The following is a 22,452-nucleotide window of genomic DNA, read 5'->3' as shown; positions in this document are numbered from 1 at the left end:
TCAGTTCATGTAAGTCTCACCAGTCCTCTCTGTATTCATCCTGCTGGTCATTTCTTACAGAACAATAATATTCCATAACATTCATATACCACAATTTACCCAGCCATTCTCCAATTGATGGGCATCCATTCATTTTCCAGCTTCTGGCCACTACAAACAGAGCTGCCACAAACATTTTGGCACATACAGGTCCCTTTCCCTTCTTTAAGATCTCTTTGGGATATAAGCCCAGTAGTAACACTGCTGGATCAAAGGGTATGCACAGTTTGATAACTTTTTGAGCATAGTTCCAAATTGCTCTCCAGAATGGCTGGATGTGTTCACAATTCTACCAACGATGTATCAGTGTTCCTGTTTTCCCACATCCCCTCCAACATTCCGCATTATCTTTCCCTGTCATTCTAGCCAATCTGACAGGTGTGTAGTGGTATCTCAGAGCTGTCTTAATTTGCATTTCTCTGATTAATGATGATTTGGAGCATATTTTCATATGACTATAAATAGTTTTAATTTCTTCATCTGAGAATTGTCCAGCAATTCTATATTGAGAGCAGCTGCCTTAATTTCTGAATTCACAAAAACCAAATCCCTACAATTACCAAATCTTAAAACTTAACAGCAGCAGCATTATTCACTCTATCATCCAATCCCAGTGTTAAAAGGTACACAGCTCCAACTCAAGCCATACTTGATTGAGACTCTTCTGCAATGTCCCCAACAAAGAACAAGATTTTGTGTGAAGACTCTCAAGTAAGGGGAACCCACCACCCTATGAAGCAAACTTTGGATTGCTCTAATGATCAATGTTTTTCCTAAAATTAGGCCTAAATCATCTTTATTACAATCTTTTGCTTCTAGTTTTGTCCTCTGGGACATAAACATAACAAATTTACTCCCCATTCCACATAGCCATCTTTCAGATGCTTGAAAATAGTCATCATATTCTTCCCTTTTCCCTAACCCTTTCTTCTTCTCTTCTCCAGGCTTAATAACCCCAGCATCTTCCTTTCACTGAACTTTCTATGCTATGATTTCCATTCCCCTTCACAACTAGATACTCTCCAGTTTGTCAGTATCCATCCTTTAATGTGGTGTCCAGAACTGAGTGTAAAAACCAGGGCAGGTAAAAGGAAAATTACAGACTTTGATTCAGAATTCAACCTCAAAAGTATAAAATACATGCACAATGACTATATAACAAGAAGTCTGTGAAAAAAAAAATTGGAGAAATGTTTGTGAATTGCAAGGTCAACATGGATCAGTGTTGTAATAAGGAAGTCAGAAGAACTAGTGTTAAGCTACATTAAGAGAGGAAGAACATCCAGGACAGAGGATTGACAGTTGTCCTCATCAGAACACATCTGGAATATCCTATCAGTTCAGGACACCATAATTCATAATTTGAGAAGCTGGAAAGCGTGCAGAGGACGATAAAGGATTTCAAGACCATTCCATATCATGATCATTTGAAGGAACTAGGGCAAATAATTGCCCAAGAACCTGATTATTTTATAGTTCACATGCTGAGAATGGTTTTTACATTTTTAAAGGTAACATCAATGTAACTTTACTTAAAAATGTGAACATTTTCACCTCCCAGACCATCTAAAACTAGGTGGTGGACCAAATTCAGCCCTCAAGGCTGTACTTGGTGAGAAGGGGAAGGAATAGGATGGAGAATAATATGGCTCTTCAAGTATTTGAAGAGCTGTCAGTTGAAGCAGGATTATCCTTCTCTGGTTGGAGTGATGTTAGAAAGTTAGAAGAAGGAGGGGGGAGTAGAGTGGGAAGAGTTATAAAACTCAGAACAATGGATAAAAAGTTAGATCAATTCAGATTTGATTTAGAGAGATGTTTCTAACAATTTTTTTTCTTGTTCCAAACCTGTGATTTTGTTGGTATAGGGAAATCTCAGTGAGGAAATTGTTGTCTCTATCAGTATACATCTGTAACTACTCTGCAACTTATTGTTCTATATCATCTATCATCTCTTCAATCTATTTTTTAGATAGTCAAAGAAATATATTTCTGACCGTGTCACTTTCCTAATGCAGTAAACTCCAAAAGCTCCCAACTGCATCTAACATCAAACATAAGCTTTCTCTAATTTTTAAAGCCCTACACCACCTGGCCCAACCCATTTTTCCATTCCTATTATACATTACTTCTCTCCCTTTCATTCTATAATTCAGCCAAACTGTCCTTGTTTTGTTATTAATAACAAGCTTTACAAATGTTTCATTTATTCTCCACTTGCAAATAAATGTTGTTATTCCCATTTTTCAGATGAGAAAAACTAAGACAAAGGGAGGTTAAAAGACTTACCAGGGTCATGCAGTTAGTATCTGAGGTTACATTTGGACTCAGGTCTTCTGACTTAAGGTCCAGCACTCTATCCACTACGCTATCCATCTTGAGGCTTTTATACTCATTGGTTGTCTTCTGTTTCTGAAACACTCATCTCTCCTTTACTTGTGTTAATATTATTAAGCACTAAATGTTAATAAGATAAATGTAGAATTGATCAAATGAGCAATTAAAACAATTTATTTCCAGTAAGATACTCTTTGAGTATAAGTAAACAGAAACACTGATAGCTGATGGTATTATAGAATGCTCTATTATATTCATCCCAATTTATAAGGACAAAAGAAATGTATAGACTAAAATCTACAGTTAGAGATACACTATATTTTCTAGAAAACATTCAAGTAAATTATTTTTATTTCACTTAATCCCGATTGTAATTGAATACTTATATGCTTCTGCAACCACCTCAATTCCTAGCTGGAGTCTCCCTATAATCATTTAAATCATTTAGAACATAACAAATTGAGTTGCCACATAAATATTAGACTTTTTGATTTTTTATGGACTGTGGGTGACTACTTTCTCTGCTGCTACATCTTACCATATTTCAGGAGCACTGTTGTATATAACACTGAAATACATGTTTTTATTAAGGAGTAGGCATATTTTGATGGACTTTGAGAGTAGAATAAAATTTATGCTTTACTGCTTATGATTTTTGGTTGCTTTTGCCCTGATTTAACTGTAAAAATGAAGTTGGTAATGAGGAAAGGCAACAATATAAAGTATTATGTTACGGCGATCAGCTTTGTACATACTAACAGTTAAGTAGCACTGCTTAAATTACTAGGATTCAAAATTCAGTTTCAGATATGAATTTCTCAAAGATGACATGGTTCACTTCTGCAGGTAGTTAAAATTACTACATGTGTAATAAAAACATTACCCTGTATAAAAATACAAATGCAGTATAGCTATGGCTTACCATACATTATATACATTATACATACTGTGTGCTAGGCACTGTGCTAATCACTGAAAGATTTAAAAAAAAAAAAACTAACAGTTCCTGCCTTCAAAGTGCTTACAGTCTAATGGAGGAGACAACATAGAAATAAATACATAAATGACAGACTTTACATAATCAGCATAGGGAAGCTAGCACTGGAATTAACAGGGGTTGGGGGAGGCTTTCAGTAAAAGAGAAATTTATTTGGGACTTAAAGGAAGCCAAGGAAGTTACTAATCTGAGTAGAGGAGGAAGAGCATTTTAGGCCTGGGAGACAAAGGGAAAGGCCTGAGCGAATATTTTTTTCCTCGAATAGCGAGGAGGCCATTATTACTGGGTCTAAAAGTATGTCAGGAAGTAAGAAAGTAAAAAAAGGAAAAGGGGGCTAGGTTACGAAAGGCTTTGAATGCCAAACAATTTGTATAGGATTATGGAGACAGTAGAAAGCTACTGAAGTTTATTGAGTGGGGAAGTGGTTGACGTAGTCAGACTTATTCAGATGATAGATTGGCGTGCAGGCAGACCACCAGCAAGCTGTTGCAATAATGAAGGCTTGATGAGGGCCTGCACTAGGTGGATAGACGTGTTTAAAGCACAGGAGGTATCATATTTGAGAGATGGTGCAAAGGCAAAGTCATCAGGCCTTGGCCACAGTTTGAAGGAGGGGGTGGGAAGAGGGTGAAAGAATGATTAGATTATGAGCCTGAGGAACAGAGAAGATGGTGTTGCCTTCTTTAGAAATAAGAAAGGTAGGAATAGGAGATGTTTAGTGAACATCCAATTCAAGATTATCTCAAAGACAGTTGAAGGAGGAGGGCTTTAGTGATTCCTGCCCTGAGACTCTGGGGAGACTCTAGCTAGGAACTGAGTTGGTTGTAGAAGCATCTAAGTATTCAAATAAAACTATGACTAAGTAAAACGAAAATAATGTAGTTGCATGTGTTCTAGAAAATAAAGTCCATCTCCAACTGTAGATTCTAAAGTCTTTGGATTTCTTTTGTCCTTATAAATTGGAATAAATATAACAGACATGTGTTTCTAGATTAGATGGCAGTGCTTTACCTCAGCCATTAGAATCATTAATGAAGATAGGAGTGTTGATGTACTTTAGTATTTTAACTACAAATGATAACAATAGCATCCATTTTGTATTTTATAGGGCTGTGAATAACTCCAATTATGGATGGAGAGCTCTGAGGCTGTTAGCACGTCGTAGTCCACACTTCTTCCAACCTACCAACCAGCAGTTTAAAAGTTTGCCAGAATATCTAGAAAATATGGTTATAAAACTAGCCAAGGAGTTGCCAGTAAGTATTTTTGTTTTTATTTGCTTGAAGAATTTATAACCTCCTCTATGTGGGGTCTAACTCCAGCATCATAAGATGTGAATGTTTATCCTCTATATCTGCACCATTTAATTGCAAAGCCCTCAAAATTCCTTTTTAAGATTCTAGCTGATGACTAAGCTATGTGATATTTATGTTTCTTGAAAATCTGTTATAGCATGACCTTAAAGTCTAGTAAAAATCATTTAGCCACTTTTCAAAGTAGTCTAGTTGTTTTGCTCTTAATTTTTCAAGAAAAACTTACCTCCATCTCCATTTTCTACCCTCTGGTTGGAAGTTCTGTCCTCTTTACTAAGGACAACTCTTCCACAGCTGCCCTTCAAATACTTCAGGACAACTTTTTTATTTTTTTGTTTATTCATCCTCTTTCCAATTAATGCTTCAGTCTTAGTAGGATAGGAGTTCAGTAAATATCTTTTTAATCCTTTCTCAAGTTATTTTCAAGATAAATATTCACATATCTTTAAAGTAAAACCATTTAGGATTCAGAACTAACAATGCTCTGATGGTCTGATGAAAGCAGAACACAAAGTTCAGTGGGATTTTCAGACATACATTTTTTAGGGGTGGATTGTGAGTAGTTTGTTTGATATGCTACCCACTTAAGTCTACCTCCTGTTAACCATTTTTATTCAGTCTTTCTCAGATCAAAGGTCATTCTTGGAAGAAGAAAAATTCAAGTGTACCTACTCTTTTACTGAGGTATACTGAGTGTATTTCTAGGGAGTAAAGATCCTGCATTCTAATCTTCTAACAACTGTATTCACTGCTTCCCAATTTCTGTACATTTCACTTAAAAGAAAGTTTAAAAGGATTGCTTTTTTAACTTTTAGCCTCCTTCTGAAGAAATAAAAACAGGTGAAGATGAAGATGAGGAAGATAATGATGCTTTATTGAAGGAAAATAATGAGAGTAAGTGTTAGTTTCTCTTCATACTCCCGTTAAAAACTGAAACTTGCATCTATTCAAAAACCTTTCATTGAATTTGTTGCTTTTTAATTAATCAGTTTTATCTCCAATATATGCTCATTTCTTCTAGTGAAATTATGAATACTCTGAAGAGCTTGAGAAGTTTTATTCATAGAAAAACTTGTGATGCAATAAATTGTTAGGTTTTCTGTTTGTAAAAAACAATGGCTAAAAAAATTATACAGTAAAAAATAGAAATTATTTTCCAAGGCAATGAAAGCTTGTTTTTTATTCAGGATTAAGATAAAATTTAATTTTCATAAGAACACAATTTGGATTAAAAGCTTGAATTTTCAGAGAATGTTATATCTGTAATTAGAAATCTAAAAACTTAAGATTTCAATTTTGTGTGCTTGGCAGGCTAAAAATGAATGGTGGTGTCTCTATTTTATCAGTCATATAGCGTCACCATAATTTTGAGCAGAAAGAATGTGGTCTAACTTTCCCTATTTGTCTTTTCTAGGTCCTGATGTTCGGCTTGACAAACCTGTAACAGGAGACCAAATAGATCTGTATGCCAACAAGCTGGGAGAACAGTGGAAAATATTGGCTCCATACTTAGAAATGAAAGACTCTGATATAAGACAGATTGAGTCTGACAGTGAGGATGTGAAGATGAGAGCTAAGCAGTTGCTAGTTGCATGGCAGGATCAAGAGGGAATACATGCAACACCTGAGAATCTCATAAATGCATTAAATAAATCTGGATTAAGCGACCTTGCAGAGAGTCTAACTAATGACACTGAAACAAGTAGTTAACTTATTTCTTATTATATTTTTTTAATTAAAACTGTGATAAGATTTTGTTACCAAGCAGCATTTGATAAGAGATTCACTTGTTTTGGTAAACAATAAACATTTTTTATAACATTTGTGTATGTTGGTTAGTGCTTTAATGACAGTAAAACAATGTCTTAATTTTGAAAGTAAGGGGAAAACCAATTTCAGATATCGGTCAAGAAAATATGATGATTGCAGGGAATACAGTGTATATAATATTTTTTCATAAGTTGAATGAATAAACAAACATGTAAGAAAGACTACATTTTCATTGGTAAAATACAAAATCTCGAACTAATAGGCAATGTTAAGAGATTCTTAATTTTTAAGAATCTTGATATTATTTTAATATATGTACCATTCTAGGATTCCCATAATAAATACTATTTGACAACATTTATAACATAATATCTGGGCTCCTATGCAGTACAGATTACTAGTGAGCATCTTCACTGGAAAATATTTGAATTATTCTGTAAACATTTAAATTGATTTAAGGATCAATTTAAGAATTAAATTAACTGGCTCTTTCAACATGGTTTCCAAAACAGTACACAACAGTACACATGAAGACAAGTAACATTTGAATGCCTTTTTTCATACAAAGACCCTTCTAGTAAAGTGGAAATCTTCTAGATGACCCTTCTCACTGTTCCAGGGAATGCTTCCAATTCGTCCTCTGCTACTGTGACTTTTATAGCCAAGTCACTTAAGTTCTCTTTTCATCTGCAAAAAGAGGGCACTAGACAAGATGATTTCCTAAATCTTGCTTTTTACTCGAGCAGCATAATTTGGTTATATTTAATATGTATTGAGGTGAGTTGATTTTTTAATCCTCCATCTAGCTCTAGCATAGTAGTAGTCACCATATGAACTTAAAAGTTAAACACAAAGTGAAAAAGGAGAGGTATTTAAATTTTTGGTTAACATGCCTACATTTACACTGCTGAACTACACTGATCTCCTGAACAAAGATAAACATCAAATGAAACACAGTGCTAATGGCTAACGTTAACAAATTTCATGTAAAGGTGTATTAGTAAATTCTCTGATTTGAACAAGTATCACCTTCATACCTTACGCAATCTTTATCAAGTAAAAAGTAGTCTCCTAAAGTGTAAAACCTATCTATCTATAATATCCTTGTCCTATCTCTAACATGCTTTCTGTTCCGATAGGAATTCTGCTTGTCAGAAATACTGTTTTATCAACCACACAAAGTTGTTCTCACAATCAAATGAGAATCTCACCACTAAGACTACAAATCTGAAAAGTCAAAACACTATCTTTGAAGGCATACAAATAAATTTTAACTTTCCTTCACTGTAAAGCATTTTCTGACCTTTTATATTTGGGCAATTAATATGAACTACAAAGTAGGGGGGGAAAATCTCCTTGTGTAGAATAGGGCTGGTTGTAGGAGTTTTTGTAGTAATGGGAGACAAATGAGGAATTTTATTCTTGAACCCCTGACTGGTTGAAGAAAGGATGCTACTATGCTTTCTTATGCTTATGCTTTCTCTGCAGACTACTACTACAAAGTGCTCCCTGGCTGCAGTTGAGAATACAAGTTGTTGGCCTGGACAAATACAAAGTCCTCAGAACTGCACCTAACTAAATCCCTTACTACCCATTTAATCAACTAAGAAGGGTGAATAACTTCCAGTTGGGGTGAGAGCCCTGTCCTAATATATTTGTGAACCTGTCTTGGGGAAATCGTTTTGAGGGAAAAGTAGCTTAAATGTGAATGGCATATCTTTTATCAAGAGACTAATCAAGACTAAAAGAAATGGAAATATAAAATTTTATACACACAAACACATATATATAAGGAATCAGTTTCATTGGTTACAAAAGAAACATTTTTAAGTGAAGGACTGGCTAGGCTAATTCGAATTTACTGAAATGGAAGATAAAAATCAATGTATAAGGTACATCATTGCCAGGACAAATTTAAGATACATGTTTACGGCTTTAGCTGAATCAAGAAAACTCACATCTTCAGTTACTTGTAGTCATCTTCTGTGGAAATATTCCTAATTTATTTCTTTTTAAACTGATTCCAATCAGGGTGTGGATGGGGCAAGAGTCAAATGTTCTGAAAAGTGATGAATCACTAAAACACCTTTTTCTTTTTAGAGAAAAATAAAACAATTTTCAAAAAATTTAAATAAAAATCTATATAACCACACTATAGAGACAGAGAAAACTATAATCATAGAGGTACTGTTATTGATCACAATTTATTTTGAAGTCATGAAATGCCAGCAACAGAACAGACTGAGTCAGCAGGTCAGGCTGGACAAATACTTGATTGTAGCCATGTTTCCATGGGCTATGGGCAGCAGCACTGAGTTACACAACAAGGGCAACATTCTCCCTTCCACCTTCTGGCAAAACTTTGTTAGATAAGGCAAAAGGATGGGCAGCTATTGAATGGTGGTCTGAACCATGCAAGAATAACAACAAATGATGGAATAATAGGTGTGCAATAAATATCTGATTGCTGAATCTTGGACTGGAAAAGGCAGAAAGAGAAATTAAACACTAGGACAGAAGGTAGTGGTTGAAAGGCATTTCCATTTAGAATTTTTTAAAAAATTACACAAGAAATAAGCCTTTAAAAAAAAAAAAGTCTTCCTGTTTGCTACTTTGATACAGGGGCAGCAGAGTCCAAAGATAAACTCTTTTTTCTGTGTATCCTGTTTTTAGTTTTGTTAATACATGGAACAAATTTCAAGTCTGATTTCACCCTCTTGGCTCCACATGAGGGGAAACCATGTAGAACCACCTAAAATTTCTTCTAAAGCTCTGGGGTTTAGAAATGATCAACGAACAACATTTATTCCACACCTAGTCAGATAGCTAAGATGAAGATTATTGTGAAGTTTCTTCTTCAATTACTTCAACTCTGCGAGGCCCATATAATAGAACATAAGCTATGTGCCAATCTCCACCACCAGATAACCGCAAGATATCTTCTGGTGTAACAATGCTGACCTTATCATCATCAAACTTAATCCATTCATCTAAATAACAAGAGAGAGAGAGGGGAAAGGTAAAATTATTACTACATAATTCCTTTCAATGAATAAGGCACTGAAAATAGATACTAATAGATTCTAACAAAAAAAAATACAGATATGTGTATATATATATATATATTACCTTGTTTCCTTTTCACCCATGATACATAATGGCCTGACGAACTAGACCTTCCCTGATGTGTTAGCACTGCTTGTAAATCATAATAACCACAGTTATTAGAGCCAATATCTAAAAAAAAAAAAAAATACATTCACATAGATGAAAAAATTAATACATGGAGCAAGGTGGCATAGTAAATAGCATTGGGCCTAAAGTCGGGAATATGTAAGTTAAAATTCAGTCTCAGAAATTAGCTATGTGAGCCTTGGCAAGTCACTCAAATTTCCTTGTCTATAAAATACCATCTTGTCTCCCAGTCCCTGTGAGGATCAAATGGGATAATTCTAAGCATTACAGCACAGAGCCTAGCATATAACAAGTACTATATGTTAGCTATTATAACCATCATGATCATAAGTATTTTGGTGCAAAGCAATAGAGACATGGGCACATAATTATATAGACCAGTAATCTTAATCTCAAATAGAAACAGGTGCCATTAAACTATAATTAAGGATACACATCTGACCACATCTATCTTTTATTAATATATTTTGTTAAATTAATTTTAATTTATTCTCAATTAATCTTAATTAATTGCCAATTAATATTAATCTAGTTCAGACCATACTCGGGAGTGTTATAATCCACATGTAACCCACAGTCCACATTCAACATCACCAAGACGGAAGAGGGCACTATGGCCTCATATTAATCAAGGGAGTCATGGAAGAAAGAAGTCTTAAACTGAAAGATAGGAACTGGACAATAAAATTTCAAACAATGTCTGCTAAAAGAACTACAATGTACAAGCACTATGCTAGAAGCTGGGGAAAGATACAAAGTTTAAGAAGGAATGAGAGCTTCCTTCATGGAGTTCATAGCGTGGTGGGGAAATAACATATATAGGTAACTATAAATGCTAATAGCAGCTGACAGGTATATAACGCTTGAAGTTTTGCAAAGCATTTTGCTCAGAATAACGTTGTGAAGTACGTGCCAATACTCATATTTTGCAGATGAGAAAACTAAAGTTGAGAGAGGTCAAGAATTTTACCTAGGATCACACAACTAAGAAGTGTTTGAGACAGTATATGAACTCAGTCTTCTTAAACTAAAGTCCCTGGGCTCTAGTCATTGCAACACTTAAAGCCTACTATACTACTATTACAAACAGTAACATAGAAGTGCATTTATTTGAAAGGCACAAAAGTGCTGAAGATGTAAAAGTTCAGATAAGGAGATATGCCCTACTCTTGATTTGTTAATATCAACAAAGGTAGAAAACAAATATGAAATATGACAAAGGGGAAGGAAAGAAGACTTGCTTAACTGCAAAGCAGAATCCAAGTTGGGATGTAGTAAGCAAAAATAAGTTTAGTCTAGATAGCTGACATCCACAAGAATTTTTGTGTGCCAATAATAAATTTACAGAAACAATAAGGAAAAAAGTTTCTCTTACCATCAGGAAAAGAAAATGGCTCATATTTAACTTCTTTCTGTGCACCACCACTTTTGCTAAACTGTAAAGAAAAAGATATTACTATAATTCTGAATCATAAATTATCAATTAATATTCTCAAATAACAGTATAAGTCTACAGTCTCTATATTTTAAAAATAAAATATTTAAAAACAAAAAAAGGTCTAAAATGGAAAAATACTGTTATGTAGCAATAAACCACCTAGGTGAGTGGGAAACCAAAGTTTAATGGATACCATTAGTACTTCTAGAAAATGAAGAGGGTATTTTTTTTTTAACAGTATAAATAAAGATAACATAACTGTCCTGTCCCAAATGAAAGTCTGTGAAAACCTAAGTTCTCCTTTTAGCAGTAAAATTGGGTTCTTTTAATAATGGAAACACAAACCAGATGTACCTAAACTACTTCTCTTATACCTTTCATCCAAGAACTCAAAGCACTTAAAATGTTATTTCATAGCAATGGCCACTTGTTGGAAGGAAGAAACCCAAATTTACTGTATTTATACTGGAAGAGGCACAGTATATTTACTTGTAGGCAAGTGGGATTGGGGGTGTGGAACATGCTCCAAAACTCCAAGTTAATCAATAACTGATAGAAACACAAAACAAAATCCCTGATAGCCAAATCAAATTTGAAGGCTGTTTTTAATTTTCTTCATAACTTTTAAGATACTGAAGGAAATAGCTACAGAATGGTCTTTTATATCACAAGAAAGCAAAGTTCTTCTCTGCACAATCTGCTTTAGTTCAGTTGACATATGATACTACCTTTAAAAGACTTGGGTTTAAGTATATATTTTCATGAAACATAAACTGCAAGAACAAAATACAGACATAGTTACAACATATAGAAATATCTATACAAATATAGACATACCAAGAAAAAAAAAAGCCACTTTGTAATCAGTAAGTCTTACAGAATTATGATTTTAGAGTTATAGCATTCCTACAGATGGAACTCAAGTGGCCTTGAACTGACTTTCTATGCCTTCATTTTTAATCTATAAAATGGGGATGATCCTATACTGTATAAGGAAAAACAACATAACATACCTATTTTACAGGCATGTTGAAAGGGCTAAGTGAGTTTCTGTGAAGTGCTTTGAGAACCTCAGAAGAAAGGAGACATAAATTATAAACTGCAAATGGTATGGGAATAAAAAAAAAACAAAAAACATGAAGCATATTGTACTTGTAAGGAATGGAATACACCTCATGACCAAAGATCATGTTTATAGTTCTTATCTCTTAAGAATGTAAAATAAACTTTAAAGGACTATTAACATCAGATATATTTGCCAATGTGGGCTACTGTAAGAATTTTTGATTTTTAAGCTAAGGTTAGTTTCCACCTAAGGTCATTTAAAAAAACCACTGAATTTTAAATATTAAACTAACATTGAAAAATTATCAGAATAAACTTACTGTCTTTGGCTGTTGATTTACTTTTTTGTCTTCTAGATCCTTGAATTTTGACCGAAAGGATACCATTTTTTCTTGAAGTTCTGGTGTACATAGTTCATATACATCCAACATAAGAGGAAATTTAACGTCCTATATATAAAAATAGAAAAGGGGGAAAGGATAGAGTAGATGTAAAAACTGTTGGAGGAAAAAATAATAGAAATATCCTTCACAAGATTAAAGGGGAAAAAGGGGAAAAGTTTTGATAACATGAGCTCACCTTTATCCCAATTTTTTCAAATTGAAACTTTTGAGAGTAAACAAAATATAAACCTAATACACAAGAACAAGTAATTGGGAAAATAATTCTTTTTTGCTTTAGAATTTTACTTTCTTGGGGATTATTAGTCAAAGCGATATTTAGGTTCTGTCCTGTTTAAATAAGTAATTTTCTTCATTTTACATTTTATATCCTCAATATAAACTAAGATGACAAGTAATAGAATCCGTATTCTAAATTGGTGATGAGCCTTTCAAACAGTGAGTTGGGTCCTTAGACTAGAAACACACAAATGTATTTGAAGGTTTTCTAGCTAAATAGGACCTACGAAAATCAAAGCTCAACAGGCATTAGCATCAAAGATTCCCAAAATGAGCAGCAGATGAATGACTAGAGAAGAAGACAGGCTGGTAGACTATGTATGTCTATATATGGTATGTATATTACATACCCAAATTCACACATACCTTCCTCTCCTTCATTTTATTCCTTTCAGCTTAACTCTTTACATCTACAAAGTGGTTACAACTCTTAGTTAATTGTTCCCTGAGTATTCTGAAGAAGACAAAAAACAAACTGCTTCCATAGGAAAGGGTCTTTAGTGGAAGATTCTTTATCCTCTTGCTCCCCCAACTATTAAGTCAGTCTCGGCATTACAGGAATATAAATAATTTATTATCAGCTAACCTTAAGAACTTTGGCATTCACAGATTCCTTCTCTTTGTAAAAAAATCGAACCATCTGAATAGTAAGGTAAGCAGGCAATCGGCTAATCTTGGACTAAAGAAAAAGGAAAAATGGTATTATATCTCAGGAGACTGTATTAATCATTCACTTTTTAAAAGAAAAATTGTTTATTCCTTAATGGTGAGATTTACCCAAACATAGACTATTTACTCTGGAAAACTATCAACATTACAAAAAGTTGTAAAGTTAAACCCACTATACTCACAGATTTTATGTACAAAGCATTTCGTTGCAATGTTGGAGACTGTTTGGTAATTTCTTCCTGAAGTCTCTATAAAAGAACATAATTGAAAATGTATTCTAAAGAATAAGGATGACTGTTTTTCTGACAATGTTTTTTTTTTCTTTCTCAATAGTATTTTTTCAATTACATTCATTTTTTAAAATACAGCTTTTTATTTTCATTTGACAACATTGAGCCTTGCATAATCTTGTGTTTCAGATTTTCTTCTCCTTCACCCTACCCCCTCCACTAGATGACAAGCGATCTAGTATAGGTTAAACATGTTAAAATACATGTTAAATCCAATTATGTATAAATGTATTTATTCAATTCTCTTGCTGAACAAGAAAAATCATATCAAAAAAAAATAAAGTAAATAAGTAAGAAAACAAAATGCACGCAAACAAAAGAGTGAGAATGTTATGTGTGATCCACATTCAGTTCCCACAGTCCTCTCTTTGGATGTAGATGCTCTCTTCATCACGAGAGCATTGAAACTGGCCTAAATCATCTCACCATTGGAAAGAGTAACATCCATCAGAATTGATCATATAATACTGATTTTGCATGTACAATGATCTCCTGGTTCTGCTCATTTCACTTCATGAATTATATTCATTTTTGTAAGATTCTGAGTTCTGACAATGTTTTATAGATGGAGTTTTTTTCTCTCACAACAAAAAAACTCACTAATGTATTGTGTTCATGTGTGTGTGTTGGTGTGTCTGTGTCTGCGTGTGTATGTCTGTGTTCTACTGCAAGAAAATACTACATCAAAGGTCAAATTTACAAAACAAATTAGAGGATTATTGTCCATGATACATTGGAATTGCTTTAAAGGAAGTACCTAAAATATTAACTGGTTACTGGCTACTTTATAGACACTAAAAGATAGAAAAATCAATGACAAAATGACAAAATCTCAAATTGGAGATAGCAACTCTGTAATTATGATACCAACGAGTGATTGTATTCATCAAATTAGAAATTTATCAACTCAACTGTGATGGATGTGGCTTTTTTCAACAATGAGGTGATTCAAGGCAATTCCAACAGACTTGTAATAGCATTCAGGGTGAGAACCATGGAGAATGAATGTGGATGAAAGCACAGTGTTTTCACCTTTTGTTGTTGTTTGCTTGCTTGTATTTCATGCTTTTTTTTTTTTTTGCACAGCATTGAATATGGAAATACATTTAAAAGAATTTCACATGTTTAACATATATTAGATTGCTTGTTGTCTAGATAGGAGAGGAGAAGGAGGAAAAAAATTTGGAACATTCGGGTTTGTAAAAGTAAATATTGAAAATTATCTTTGCATATATTTGGAAAAATATTTTTTAAAGTATATCATTCAACTTATCATCCAAATTGCGATGTAGATTATCATTCTTGTACTCCATTTGTCATCACTAATCTACCACATGCTAAAATGTATCAAGCAGACTTGTTTTCCCTAACATATTACAAAATTAAAAAGGAAATAGCAAAATCACTCTGACATCAGTCCCCATTTTAACACATTTTTTTGACTGTTCTCTCCAATTAATGCTTTATATTTAACTTCTCACTACCAGTCTTTAAGTATTTAAATATGATCTTTTTTTGGTTTATTTTTTGTTTTCGAAAAATTTATAATTTGCTGCAACCCTGTTTGGCCACTTAAAAGTGGTGTGGACTTTAGCTCTCAAGTCTCAGTGAAGGAACGAGAATAGAGATGACTCACTAAGATTCTTTTAAATCTAAAGTTCTATACTGCAGACCTTTGTTCATACAGAACATAGGGATGTTTATTGAAGACAGTAACAGAATTAACTAGCAGAAAGAATGAATAAAATGGGCAATCTCAGAAACATGGAGGACCATTCTTCTCTCTTCAAAGAACAGAATTTTATATTAATCCAAGAAACCTTCCAAATAACAAGAACTATGCAAAAAAAGAAAAAAGCTACCATTTGATATATATGGTTGTACCAAAAGAACAAAATCTGTTAAAGCAGAAGCTGGTTATTCAAATTTCAAGAATATGATTTGAAGGAATTTTTTAATAAATAAAAAGTTGAACTCCCTACAGAGGCATTTAGGTATCATTTCAACCTGTGATAAATGCCTTATAACTAATAACTATTTTACAGTATTTACATCAAAATTTTCCTAAGCCCAGATATGTGAAATGTTTTGTCTACATAATTAAGAAATGTGGTGGAACCTGCCCAGTCACTGCTAAAAGATCTTTCTTACCAATTTAAGTCCTGTAAACAGATACTTGACTTCTTGATTGATAAAACAGCTGAGCTGGAGCTGGTTTTCTTTCCCTTTGGTGGCTTCCTCTTCTTCAGCCTCTGTACATTTCATGCTTTATGGAGTGAGTTAAGGCACATGCAACTTGAATTAAGTTGTTAGATCATCAAATAATAAAAATAATTGACATCGATGTGCCTTTTCAGTTTACAAAGTACCTTTCAAACACTATTTCCTTCAATTATCACAACTATCCTTGGAGGTGGAATCTTCTCTCCAAGTGAGGACACTGGAGCCTAGAAGGGTTAAGTGAGTAACCTGAAATTATAGGCCAATTAATCACAAAGCTGAGACAAGAATCTATGTCTGACTCCAAATAAAGTTTTCCCATTCTACATGTAAATTATTAAACTTGATATTATTAGCATTAGACAGAATATCACCATTAAAAAAATCCAACATTTTAGGTCTCACATCCAATGTTCCTTTCTTAATCTAGTTCATTCATATCTCAAATCCCTATTATCATCTTAATCATTACACATCTTTTAAATCATGAGTCATAATACTAACAGGAAAGGAAAAAAGCAATCTTTTAGGGTTCAAGAGAAAAATATTTTCTTACACAATTTATAACAATATAAGTAAAAGTTGTTAAAATGTTCATAAGCTTTGAATTGTTCCAAGACCAACTTTCTTCTACTCCAACTGTCAATAAAATTAAAGCGCATACAACAGAATAACAAGGAACATGCACTTATCAGTTAGGCAGAGTTTGGTTTAACTGCTTTTAAATAGGAAAATGATGAACATATCAAAACAAAATATCCATTTTTTCCCCCAAAAGTGTTGAAGAATTTTTAAAGTTTTAAAATTTTTAAAATTTTCCTCAATTGAAACTTTTAGTTTACTACCTACTTTGATCCAAACCTTTTATGCTAATTTTAAATGGATTTTTCAACAAGATCTTTAGGAAAATTATCTAAAGGGGTATAACTATTTAATGAACTTTGTCAAAACTTCATATGCTTGAAATATTTGTCTTTTTCCAAATTCCTAACTGCCATTATTGTGATCTCTTTCAGGTAAATAAAGAAGTCAACTATTATAAACTGCCTTTTTCAAACCACCCAATTTTTTTCTTCAACATATGCTCCCTTTATCTGATCTATATTTGTAAATCACTATCTCTGAAATCAATCTTGGCATCAACTTTCTTAAGGATACGTAGTTTCAAACTCAACACCAAAGAACTGATCGATTAAACTTTTCTTTTTAGTAGGTGCTTGGGCTGCAGATGATGATGCATTTTCTGTCTGAAAATAAAATAACCAAATAAACACATATTCTATTTTACTTTACACAAGTTATACTAAAGTACAGTTTTTTCCTATGCAACTATGTTTAATAATATTAATTCTAAATGTAATTTTTCTATAGGCCATTTTTACCTGTATCCAACCTACACTGTCTATGAAAAAGGACTAAAATAACAAAAGATGAGGAGAATCAATTCAATTTATCTACTCAATATAGAAAAATACTTTGAATTTAATATTCTATCCACTTGAACAAACATGTATAAATAGAAATTGGATGAACAGAATTGTAAAGGGATGAGCTTCTAAAGATGAATATCCTTAATGTCTTCTGTATTTAAGATACAGGAGCAAAAAGTAGTAAATAATTATATTACAAATTAGAATAATGTAATGAGTGTTATATCTTTGACAGTAAGCAGGAAAGGTCTCATGGAAGAAGAGGTCAAACTGAAGGGCTTATAAGGATTAAAACAGGTAAAGCAGCTAATTAATAAACTGTAGCTTTAAGTAAGCAAAAGAATGTGAGAAAGCATAGAAGCATGTAAATTAGCTGCAGAAGAAAGCAAACCACAGGTAGGTCAAAATTCTAACTAATCCAGGTAAGAAGCAATTTGAAAGCCTGAACTACATACATGGGAATAGAAAATGTGAAAAATGTTGAGAATAAGAACTGGCCACATCTGTCAGGCATATAATCTGAATGGCACTCTGAATAGGAAGTTAAAAGAATAAAGAAGCAAATGTCTATTCAAATGTAAAAATGGACGAAAAAAACAATTTGTTTAAAAGACTTGAGGGAAAAAAAACAAATCAGAAATCAAGTAAAATGATAATCATTTCTACAATTCAATTACCTCCATAACAGAATCACCTTCTAAAGCTTCCAGTTTTTGTTGCAACACTCGCATCATTTGTACCCAACATTCATTAGCATCCTGTAAATGGAAATACAGTAAATGGTCTTATCTTCTCATGATTTCTTTACAAAACCTTATACACTCTCTCTAGAAAATAATGTTTCTAACTTTAAAATAAATTTTGTTTCGATCTGTGACCTTAAAAAAAAAAGCCAGAGATAACTTTCTAGATCATGTCAGGTCGTCTCATATTTATGAAACATACTCAAACAGTATGAAAGTATAAAGATATCGCTCTGCTGTTTTTAATGTAATTTCAAAAATTTACTGGCTGAAAAACCACAACCACCTTATACTAATTACCTGCTGAAGATATTGTCCTTGATCACCCTTCTCTGCAAACTGTGGGAAAGCCATATGCAAAAACTGCAGTAGAATAATAGGTGGTATACTGGAGGAAGTTTTGTCCATGGAATCAAACAAATCTCTAAGGGCTTAAAAACAAAAACAAAATATTCTTAGAAATGTAGAAAACAGGAGTACACTAATTTAAAACTAAATTGCAGTCACAATCTTGCTTTCTATCTCAGTTTATATAAACATCAAATCATAACATAACTATCTAATAAACCCAAACATAAACAGTTCTCATTTTCTGCAAGTTCATATCACACAAATTTGACTCCCCTGCAGGTAAAGAGCAGAACACCTGGAACTCAAGACTACAACCAGGATGGCAGTAGCTGCAGCAGCATGCAAGCCAGAGATCCTCTGCTCCAGGCACTGAAGTTCCTCTACACAGACTACAGGGACCCAAAACACTGAAGCTAGTCTTGGCTGCAGGGGCAAAACACAGCAGATGGGCTAGGGCCCTGATGATCAGCCCAAGGGTTTGAAGGGAAGTTTTACAGAACAGTCCATTTACAATAAATGAGAACTATCTATATGTGCATACACAAATACGTCTTTATACAGACATCTGTTTTAAACACATAAACATCTTCAATGTTAAAACAATTACAACTAACTCCTGAACCTAAATCCTACACAGCAAAAATAAATCACTCAATATACATTTATTAAATCTTATGCTGGCAAATACTGGGGACATGAAGATAAAACAGTCCTACCCTCAAGGAAATGTCATTTGGGTAGGAAAACTAAATTTGTCAATGGACCGTACATGTGGGATGAAAGTGAGGAACAGACATTTGACACCAAGGTTACAACCCTGGATGACTTGGGATAATGATGGTGCCTTTAACAGAAAAAAGGGTAAAGGTAAGTTCTAACATATAGCCAGTGAGAAAGAACTCTCTAGACTTTTCAAATCTAGGAAAATTATTCCAAGTATTATATTACTATCATGATACTTTATTCCCCAAATATAATTACACCAAAATGTCCTTTTATGTCTTGCTAAAAAGAAAAGTTTTGTAAAATAATACAGAAAGCACTGATATAGAAATTAGGCAAAATACTTTCAATTACAATAGTCTGAATGACTTTTAAAAGTCTAAGTATCATCTATAACAGCGAGCAACTCTAATGTTTCCTCTGTTAACATAATTAGGTAAATAAAATATATTTATTGAGCACTGTTTTATGGATGTCATCATGCTATGTACAGGAAAGTTAGAAAGTATTCAAAGAAATTCCTCATCACAAGATGCTCCAGACTGACCTGCAGTGATATATTGTGCCGATGCCATTTCCCCCGAAGCTCGCAAGGCACCTGCATACCTGTGGAGACATTTAAGACAAGTGTTAAACAATAGAAACAACAGCAGTTTTTAATTTGTGCTGTCACTCACAATGAAAATCAATTAATTATAATGAAAATTAATTAATAAAATTATGGCAATTTAGTTAACAAGCCACTCCAATTCCCCTTCCCCTTTGGATCCCAACTCATTTTTATTTCTCTTCTTCCTTTTTTGTTTCATTACCCTTCAATGTATTGTGGAAGAGATAGCAGATAAAAAATATAGTTATTTTCCTCCCCCATCTCAAGACATAAAGACACACTAAAAATCTTATGAAAACAATAATTTGATTTATTCCTTTCAAACCTAACTGTCTTTAGACTATTAGAAGTCCTACTGCTTGAAGCCAAAAATACTTGGCATTCTAGAGCTACTTACTAGTATGCATTTCAAAATAAGTCTACAATCTTATATTTAAATAAGTACATATGGTACAGTTGCCATCATTCTCAGTTCCTTTAAAAAATCTTCCACAGAAGACCTACCATCCTTTCATTTTGGTATTGAAATAGTAATTTGTTCTTCTCAAAAAACACACTAGTGAAGCACAAGTTCTGGCTGATCTTCGAAGCTGAAAAGTCAAGAGCACAGTACTAGCAACAGATTGTTAGGTTTTCTAGCATGAGCTTAGCTTAGCATGGAAGGGCTCTTCACTGGACTAGTCATACTACGTAATGAGTGCTCTGATTGTGGCAAACATTCTAATAGGTGACTTAAAATAATTACAGAGGGATGTGAAACTAGTCACATAACTATGAAAACAAAACATTTTAAATATGTGTGTATACATATTTATACACACAGCTAAATATAGATAGACAGACAGACAGATAGACCGACCATGTACTATATGACCAGTAGCATCAAGGAATCATTAAAGACAAAAAATAGAATAAAATTAAGGGAGCACTATTTTCTTTTATTTGGCTATCTATAACTGAATAATACTTAGATATCAAAATTAATAGAATTACATGGAAAATGACCTATCAATATCTGGCATATATAAATTTTTAAAGGTTAGAAACTAATTGAAAAGTCAACTTTAGTCTTAAATTTTTAAGCATCAACATGAGCAATGATATTTTATCATGAAAATGCTTACTAAAATGACAGGACAAAGCATATGCTGGAATGGTTCTATATTAAATACTTGTACTTACCACCCTAATTTAAACATGCACATTAAAGAAGAGTTGTTTTTTTTTTTCTTTATGAAATTTAAATTGCAGACATCTACTTTTTCTTGGCTTTTACACATTAAAGCCAGGACTATAGATCTTCCCCTGGAAGACATCCCTGATATATTTCATATCAAGTTATAATTTTCTATAACTATAGCCTCTCCCATATGCATAGTTATTTTAAAGGCCAGTCCTGCATACCTTCCTGCTCGATCTACTTTCTTTCTTCCTCGCTACAATCTGGCCCTCTCTCTAACATCCCCAAAATATTCATTATAGATTCAGTATAAACTATTACTATTTTATTCTTTCCTCTCTGATCTCCTGACTAATCTTTTTAAAGGCATGTCTCACCCACTCATCCCCCACTTTGAAATTTACTGACTAACAAACTACTTCAAGAGATGAGCAATATACTTTATTAGTAGGTATGTCAAATAACCAATAAATGCATTGATGGCTATTCCACCACCTAAGCAGACACTGCCAACCAAATATTGCTGATTAAAAAAAAGTTCTTTGTAAAAGCCTAGAGAAGGACAGAGAAGAATCTGACTTCAATCAAAGAATATAGTCTCAAGAAAGTGTTCAATATTTTCAATTTTATCCCTAGTCCTCTTTCATATAGCAATGAATTTAAAAAACCCAACTATGGTGAAATTTTATTTTTGCCTTAGGAGGTGAGAATTTTATATTAATGGGTAAATTTTTGCACAATATTTTTATCTCTCATTTCTTCTAAGTTATACTGTAATAGAATACTGTACAAGCCTTCATTAAAAAAAAAAAAAACCGCTTGTATTTATCAGAAAAAATTATTCCCAAGAACTGTATATTAATTTTGGAATTTATAATTTAGGAGTAAAAACTAGGCTAAATTGGGTAGAAAAATGAATATTTTTAACCATATAGCTTTACCCAAAACAGTTTAACTTTGATTAATTAAATGTTTTATACATTCCCAGAAAAATATCAATTTTTTTGTTTATACAAAGGGAATATTTATTGTTAAATATTATGGTTTTAACTTTATCCTTACCTTTTAAGGGCATCTTTAAGTTCTGGCACAGAGCGGATACACTGAACTGTAGCATTCATGTAACAAGTGTTACCAAGATTTGTCAATCCACATGGCAATTCCATCTGATGAGACAGACATTAATTTCATAAGCAATATTAATAATAATTATTATTATTGTTCAACCTGAGGTAAAGACCAAAGACTTACCAATCTATAACAATTATGTAATCCCCATCCCAAAATATAATGCCTATAAAGCACACTAATGGCAAGAATACTTTGTCAACTGTCCACAAAAAAATTAACATCTTTCCTACAAATAAATGGCTATTATCTTCAAGATTATTATGATAAAAAAAAC

The 22,452-nt window shown here is 33.1% G+C and overlaps 2 protein-coding genes across 5 annotated transcripts in view; one reads left to right on the top strand and one right to left on the bottom strand.

Annotated features, from left to right (window-relative positions):
• Nucleotides 1–6,504, top strand: part of THOC1 (THO complex subunit 1) — a 57,258-nt gene extending 50,754 nt beyond the window's left edge. For both annotated transcript variants that reach the window (XM_051970364.1, XM_051970363.1), the window contains exons 19-21: nucleotides 4,479–4,626; nucleotides 5,499–5,577; nucleotides 6,098–6,504. In XM_051970364.1, the coding sequence (XP_051826324.1) occupies nucleotides 4,479–4,626; nucleotides 5,499–5,577; nucleotides 6,098–6,393 (523 nt within the window). In that variant the 3' untranslated portion in view covers nucleotides 6,394–6,504. The remainder of the gene's footprint in view (nucleotides 1–4,478; nucleotides 4,627–5,498; nucleotides 5,578–6,097) is intronic.
• A 1,700-nt stretch (nucleotides 6,505–8,204) lies between these two features.
• USP14 (ubiquitin specific peptidase 14) overlaps nucleotides 8,205–22,452 on the bottom strand; it is a 35,238-nt gene continuing 20,990 nt past the window's right edge. For 2 of the 3 annotated variants that reach the window (XM_051970365.1, XM_051970366.1), the window contains 12 exons: nucleotides 22,110–22,213; nucleotides 19,805–19,863; nucleotides 18,484–18,614; nucleotides 18,118–18,198; nucleotides 17,169–17,257; nucleotides 15,942–16,056; nucleotides 13,683–13,748; nucleotides 13,418–13,510; nucleotides 12,472–12,600; nucleotides 11,024–11,084; nucleotides 9,583–9,690; nucleotides 8,205–9,443 (listed from right to left, as the gene is read on the bottom strand). In XM_051970365.1, the coding sequence (XP_051826325.1) occupies nucleotides 9,292–9,443; nucleotides 9,583–9,690; nucleotides 11,024–11,084; nucleotides 12,472–12,600; nucleotides 13,418–13,510; nucleotides 13,683–13,748; nucleotides 15,942–16,056; nucleotides 17,169–17,257; nucleotides 18,118–18,198; nucleotides 18,484–18,614; nucleotides 19,805–19,863; nucleotides 22,110–22,213 (1,188 nt within the window). In that variant the 3' untranslated portion in view covers nucleotides 8,205–9,291. Of the gene's footprint in view, nucleotides 9,444–9,582; nucleotides 9,691–11,023; nucleotides 11,085–12,043; nucleotides 12,157–12,471; nucleotides 12,601–13,417; nucleotides 13,511–13,682; nucleotides 13,749–15,941; nucleotides 16,057–17,168; nucleotides 17,258–18,117; nucleotides 18,199–18,483; nucleotides 18,615–19,804; nucleotides 19,864–22,109; nucleotides 22,214–22,452 lie in introns of those variants that run through there. The other variant, XM_051970367.1, reaches the window with a different exon arrangement.

Source organism: Antechinus flavipes, chromosome 1, assembly GCF_016432865.1.
Source record: "Antechinus flavipes isolate AdamAnt ecotype Samford, QLD, Australia chromosome 1, AdamAnt_v2, whole genome shotgun sequence".
NCBI classification, from domain to species: domain Eukaryota; kingdom Metazoa; phylum Chordata; class Mammalia; order Dasyuromorphia; family Dasyuridae; genus Antechinus; species Antechinus flavipes.
Note: the sequence above shows the minus strand (reverse complement) of the source record. Positions and strands in the feature narration are given on the sequence as shown.